Source organism: Dipodomys ordii, unplaced genomic scaffold (genome assembly GCF_000151885.1).
Source record: "Dipodomys ordii isolate 6190 unplaced genomic scaffold, Dord_2.0 Scaffold78, whole genome shotgun sequence".
Classification (NCBI taxonomy): domain Eukaryota; kingdom Metazoa; phylum Chordata; class Mammalia; order Rodentia; family Heteromyidae; genus Dipodomys; species Dipodomys ordii.
In genome coordinates this window covers 6972955-6979727 of record NW_012267294.1, presented here as the reverse complement: position 1 = coordinate 6979727, position 6773 = coordinate 6972955, and the positions used below count along the sequence as shown (strand labels likewise).

The window sequence follows — 6773 nt, the reverse complement described above, 5'->3', positions numbered from 1 at the left end:
TTAAGATTATTATAAGGTTTATTAGAGGGGCATATTTCCCAGGAGAGGGAGCACATGGCACCCATCCTTATCCAGGGAGTGGCAGGGGAAAGACCTTGACTTTGCCAAGAGTAAATGAGTTCAAGCACAATTGAAACAGAAATGATTTGAGGAATCTGAATTGCAAAAGAAAAGGCTCAGCAAGTCTGCGTGTGAAAGCTAAGCAGAATGGAGAGGAGAGTTTCAAAGGAAGAGCATGCAGGAAACAAATCACCAAAAGGCTAATCACAAAAGTGAGGAATCAGAAAAGGCAAAGCAGTACTTTGAACAGGAAACATAGATCGACATCCATCAGAAGTGAAGACAGGGCACATGCCATGAGGGGCTGGTAGAAGTTGAAAAGCCACAAATTCAACAGCACAATAAGAGCAGTAGGCACAGATTTTTTTAAATAGCTGAGCCAAACTGGATCTCCATGAAACTCTCAGTCACAAAGCCAGTAATATCAGCAAACAAAAAACCACCGTCAAAAACATGACCTTTTTTTTTTTTTTTTTAAATCAGATCTGATTCTGACACTTCTATTCAGATCTGTCTCCTGAAATTGGGATCTCCACTTTCTGGAACCTGGAAAGCCGGAAGCAATGGAAGAATTTCAGAAAGCAACTGGAATGACAGGCGTGAAGATACTATGTGTGACTGAGCTGACATCACAAAGGTATGAGGTCCTCACTTTCTAGAAGATGAGATCAAAACATGACTTTCATCAGTAACAAAAAAAAAGGCTTCTGAATATACCAAAATGTCTATAAACCACCAGTTTGAATGACAGAATGTACATAAAACAAAAATCCTCATGATTTTCTTAAAATTTAGCAAAGTCCACAAACCAACATTATGCTTATTTCCCTTTATAATTCTCATAACTTAAAAAGTCATTGGATGGGGGACAGGAAAGAGAGAAAAATGTAACAAAATCAGAAAGCCCACTGCTAAATAAAAGTTCCACCTTTCCTTGAGAAGTTGCCAGGTCTTTGAAACACCTCTCCTTTATGACCCCCCTCCCCGCTGATTGCCCTGAATTCAATTGGTCCAACTGCAACATGCTCCAAAGTCAACTGTGAAACGCTGGCATCAGATTCCACAGCTGACCGACGACTCTCCATCTGATGAAGGCTGTGACTCTAACCTTGCAAACAGGAAGTGCTTTCAACTGACAGACTATCCACCCACAGGGCTGGTCCCGATGAGGAGCCCCAGGTCAGGTACCCAGGAGGCAAGGGCCTCGCGGTCACTAGGCTCTCCTCTCACGCTGGATACCCATACTTGAAGGCAGGCTTTAGGAGAAGGATGTAGGGCATCATAAAATCAGATGGTAGCACCAGAAAGTTCACTGGAAAGAAAGGAGAGGTGGCAGCTCACAGCAGCACGTGCTGAAGAGTTCCTGCCACAGAGGAAAGGGGCTCAAGACAGAGGGGTATGGCTGAATGGTAAGCAGATCCAGGGGTTCACACCAATTCCATTAATACATCACATCACAGGTTCTCACAGCACACGGGGACCCACATCCCCAAGTGACAGGCTGGGGAGATGAAAAAACAAAACAACTTGTGTCCCAAACCACACGTGTGAACCATCTATTGGGGGCCAGATGCCACCTTGCCTAGCGATTGTCCCCACTGCCCGGTGCCCAGGGGCTCTGAGTGAGCACATCGCTCAGAACGCCTCACGTCAGCACTGGAATTCCTGAGTGAGGAATAGTGTCTTATCACCAAGGTAAGACGAAAGTTGGAGACTGAAGCTCAGCGCCAGGAATTTAGTGCATGGTCTCCTGCCAGCTGAAGGGGAGAGGAACTGCTCCCCATTCTGTTGCTGTTTTCCCTGGCTCCCAAGAAGCCGGGTGGGGAACCTGGCATCCAAGAGCGGTTCAGAGTCTGGAGCCAATGAGAGACTGCTTACATTCCCATTAGAACTGGCACCTGAACTTGAGGACCCTTTCCCTCCTGCCAAGTTTCATGTTAACACACACATAAACACACACCCCACACTGGAACCTCTGGCCTGGGCGGTTCAGTACAAGTTCAGGTACCTGGTGCTTGTGTGGGCAGTATGGAAGGCAGATTGCAGCTAGGATTTCCAGACATCTAAAGTTCAAGGTTACCTAAGCCTACACCGAGCACGAGTCTCACAGGGCAGGCAAAAAGACATCCCCAGCTCAGAAGGGATGTACTTTGGTCAGTGTGGCTTTTTACCTTAGTGGTCCTAGAACACATGTCAATTCTCAAACTACAAAATTAGCTGACCAAAAGGTCTGTAGGATGGCTACCCTGCAATGATAGTGAAGAACTCAGGGAGGGAAGGGGGTGGGTTCCCGAAACTGTGTTACCTTCCCTTCATTCTCAAAGGGTTATGACAGATCTGGAAAGAAAAGAACAAAATAAACATACAGAAGTCGAAAGAACTCCAAGGGCAAACTGGAAATTTAATGACTCGATGCAGACCCGCTCTTTCTGTACTTCTCCCGGCAGACGCAATACTGATTTCTGCTAGCCAGCATGTTATACTGGCATCGTCACCTCTCAAAAGCTTTGGTTAAACAAATCTGTCATTTCTGTGCAAATAGGCTGTCACCAGACCACAGCGGCAGCATTTCCAGCCCACAGAGAGTCAAAGTCAAGCTCATGTTCATCCTCTGCTTTCAACACTGAAGCACCTCAGGTATCCCCAGAGGAACTCAAATGCAACATGGGTTCAGAGGGAAGTAGAAGCCAGATCCACTCACAAGTGGCCCTGGCCACGCCATGTGGACACCAGCTAGGCCCCCCATTTCCATCATGTCCTCTTCAGCAAGACAGTCTCTAAGAAAGCACACTCCAGAAGAAACCCGAAGGTTTATATTTAGAAAAAGGTCAGCCACTCATTTTCTACCAAGCATTTCTGCATTACAGTAACTTCCCTGCTTCCAGAGGAAGCAACAACAATCAGGGATTTGAATCTTTTTTCTTTTTTTTTTTTTAGTTTTAGAAAATGAGAATCAGGTACATGAATTTGATGAAATCACATAAGAAAACAAGTTGGATGGCAATACTGAGTGTCTTTACTTCTGATACAAAGCGAGGCTTTCTATAAAGATTCCACCAAAAAAAATTTTTTTAATATAAAATTTCATGTAAACCTACTGGAAGAAGCAACAGCAGCTTTGGCCTCTCTCATAAGACAAAGCCAGCTTCACTGTAGAGATGAACACTGTTCTAAAGTGCAGTCTAAACAAAATCCGCAGAGCTAAGAACATCCTTCCTGCACTTGATTTGTCTGCAAAGACATCAGAATTATTTCAAAGTGTCTCAGTGATTCCAATGCACATAAGGCCAGATAACTCGTGTCTCCACAGGGAGAGGAAAAGAGTGTCTACAGCAATACCACGGTCACTTGGCCCTGCGGAAATTCCCAAATTCATCTGCTACCAAAAGCGCCCGAAGAAGGAAATGACAATATTTGGAGAAAACAAGGCGAACAATGACTACAAAACCAAAAGGCCAGAATATTTCAGTGAAACAGCTTGTCGTAGGTGGAATGTGACTAGAATGGGCCTCCAGTGTTCCAGTGAAAACACAGAAGACCCTCGTGTCAGCCGCGACAGTGACTCCAGACGTGACACAATAGCTAGTCTTCAGAAGAACAACATACAAGTTAGCCAGGAGAGCGCTCAGGAGGGGCAAGTGCCATTTAGTAAGAATTCCTTAAAGAAACAATGGAGAAAAGAAAAAGAACATTCATATTGCCTATGTACAATCGCCACCCCCCCACCACCACAATTCTACTTTTACATTATATTCCACATTTTATTTTTGTTTTCAAGTTACATTTTCAAGAAAAGGCCATCCTTTTTTTTTTCTCCTCTCTATAATATCTTGTAATTCCTCAAGATAGCACAGGGTCTAAACCATAAACCACTTCCAACCAGAGCCGAAGTCTCCAGCGATTACCTTTGGTTTATTGATCAGAGAAATCCTCCGTTCCTCTGACAGGGACTAAACATACACCGCTGAGTCCCGGGAACAAAATTCCAATCACAAGAGCACCCTCTGTTTCTCTTTTCTTTTTTTTTTTTTTTTTGGCCTGATTAAAAGACACACAATAGGAGAGACACTCAGCACAAATGACATGAAATTGCTGAGAATCTCAAGCAAGGGCCAACCACAGCCTGCCCTAGAGTAGCTTACAACTTCTCCTGTGTGGCCCAGGCTCTACACCAAATCAAACACTGCCCAGAGCCGGATGGCCCGTGCCCATGTCTGTGACACACACGGCGGGACAGTGTCTTGTGTTGGAAAGGCTGTGGCTAGGTGACATTTCCTATTGCGTTTTGCCACGCGGCACTTAGAAAGTGGGTCTTCTGGGGGCTGGCTTGTGATCGACCCACTCCGATGGGTAACACGCATCAAAAAAAAGCAGAAATCAGAGCTGAGTTGCCCCCTTTAAAAGCCAAACACCTACATCTAGAAGGAGGCTGCTCTACCTGGCAGGCTTTGCCCCGCTGAGCCCCAGCGTGGAGAGGGGGCCTCGCGTCTTCATGTTAGTTACAGGGCAGCCAGGTAGGGTAAGGCTGGCTGTAGGGGATGGGAGGGTGGGCGATGTAGTAGTTGTTGAAGTTGCCGTCGCTGACGTACGGGGCTGGCTGGTAGTAGCACGTGACGTTGGTGGCACTGGGGATGATGTTCTGCTCGGCCAGCACCCGCAGGGCCAGCAGGGAGATGAGGTTGAGGGTCTGGCGGCGCTCGTGTCCCATGAGGCACACCGTGCTCTCGTTCACCACTCTGCGGAGGATCACCAGGTAGTCGTACTTGCTCCCCTCTTCTTCGGCAAAGTGGTTCTGGAGGTATGTCTCCAGCTTCCTCTGCTGCTCCAGGATGTCAGGGAAGTCGATGAAGAACCGGGAGCACATGTAGCGCTCCAGGGTTTTGATCTCCTCCTGGTCGGCAGGCCGGAAGTCCCGCACAAGGAGGTTGCTGTACTTCAGCAGCCCCCCACCTCGGATCTCTTCAGGGTTCTTGGTGGCGATCAGTCTGTTCTGCAAGTGGTCGAAGGCCTCCTCAAAGTCCCCGTACACGCTCTCCGCGATCACTGTGGGGTGGACGTGCTCGGAGATGGGGTTACTCGAGCAATCGTAGAAAAAGAGCAGAGAGTCCAGGATGATCTGGAAGGAGTCCACGCTGAACTCGAACTGGCGCCGGATGGAGTCGACAAACTTCAGCTCCACGTTCCTCCCGTTCTTGTTGGAGAGGGAGATGAGGCTCCAGCGGTCTGTGTCCGTGCAGACTTTCACCAGCTTCTGCACGTACGCCTCCTTCAGCGTGACGGGGCTGATCTTGAGCTTGTTCACGCCCTCTGGCAGGAAGTTCAGAAGGGAGCACAGAACCACGTCCCTCACCAGCTGGAATTCAGCCTCCGTCGGAAGAGCCACGTGAAAAATCAGGTCCAGGTCTTTGCAACCCAAGCCATTGTCTTTGACCAACACGTGTCCGGCCGCAGAGCCATTCAGCCGCACGTCCTGCACTCGGATGCCTGCCTCCTCCAGGCGGCTGCGGACGGTCTGCACAATGTCCTTCAAGGTTATCTCCAAGGTTGGGAAGTTGCCACGTCCGTGGATGGGGACGACCTCGGTCAAGACCTCGTGCAGCCGGCTAACCTGATCCCAGCTGAGGACGCTGAAGGACGCACAGGCCCTGGAGCTTCTGCTCTCGTCTGCCATCTCAGGGGACGTGGTGGCCGGGGAAAACTGAAAAGCCAAGGGGAGACACTGAGTTAGAATCCGCTCGGAGCAAGGCCAGGCAGTCTAAAACGGGCACTCAGAGACACCGACTACAGCCCCAACTGTTCGTGTAAATGGGGCTCACGCCTGTAACCCTAGCTACTCAGGAGGCTGAGGTCTGAAGATCCTGGTTCAAAGCCAGCCTGGGCAGGAAAAGTCCATGAGACTCACCTCTAATGAACCAGCAAAAAGCCAGAAATGGAGGTGTGTTTCAAATGGTAGAACGCTAGCCTTAACAGAAAAATCCAAGCAAGAGAGCTCAAGGTCCTGAAATAAAGTCTCAGTGCCAGCACAATAAATGAAGAATGAATGAATCCATTTGTTAAAAGACACACAAAAAAATATAAAACTTAAAGTGCAAACCAATATTGATATATTAGGAAGCCAGAGTGCCGCAGGGCTTCGGTCCCACTTCTGCCCAGTGGCTTCCCGACCTCGTGCCTGGCAGCTTGCTGACGCTTACAAAGCCTGTCCCGGAGCAGTTCCATTCTTTGGAAGCCACTGCACCTGCCAATCAGCACACTCCCCTGGAGTTCCTCACGGACTTCCAGCCCTGCCTGGGGCCAGGGATTTCCGTCCTGTCACTCAGGGTGAGGGTCTGGCTAGGGCACACAGAGTGATGAGCTTTTGGTAGCTCTTCATGAGGAAGCAGGTAAGAATAATGCCAAGCCAGGCAGCCTATATGCAGACACCTGAAGGGGGGCTTGCCCTTCAGGAAAGCAAGGTGAGCAGCTGGCTGGGACCGCACATGGCTAGAAACGCCAGGCCCCATAGGCCTTGCTCAGTCCAGAGTCTGGCAGAGCACTAGTAGTAGAGCACTAGCCTTGGGCTGAAGAGCTGAGGGACAGACCCAGGCCCAGAGTTCAGATCCCAAGACTGACAAAAAAAAAGTTATTGGCCTGAAATAAGTCATTTATTGCTTCATTTTCTCCCACTTATCCAAATAACTTTAAATACCAAAAGTACATTTTCAAGTTACTTA

General features: G+C 48.4%; 1 protein-coding gene across 1 annotated transcript; it reads right to left on the bottom strand.

Annotated features, from left to right (window-relative positions):
* Window positions 1-998: 998 nt before the first annotated feature.
* On the bottom strand, window positions 999-5803 carry Fam46c (family with sequence similarity 46, member C). The gene has a single exon (XM_013024728.1). It carries the CDS (start codon window positions 5729-5731, stop codon window positions 4556-4558), a length of 1176 nt encoding a protein of 391 aa, XP_012880182.1. The 5' UTR covers window positions 5732-5803; the 3' UTR covers window positions 999-4555.
* Window positions 5804-6773: the final 970 nt, after the last annotated feature.

Bases quoted from the DNA above. Each gene is read 5' to 3' on its own strand.
- Fam46c (XM_013024728.1), bottom strand. From the start codon at position 5,731: ATGGCAGACGAGAGCAGAAGCTCCAGGGCCTGTGCGTCCTTCAGCGTC.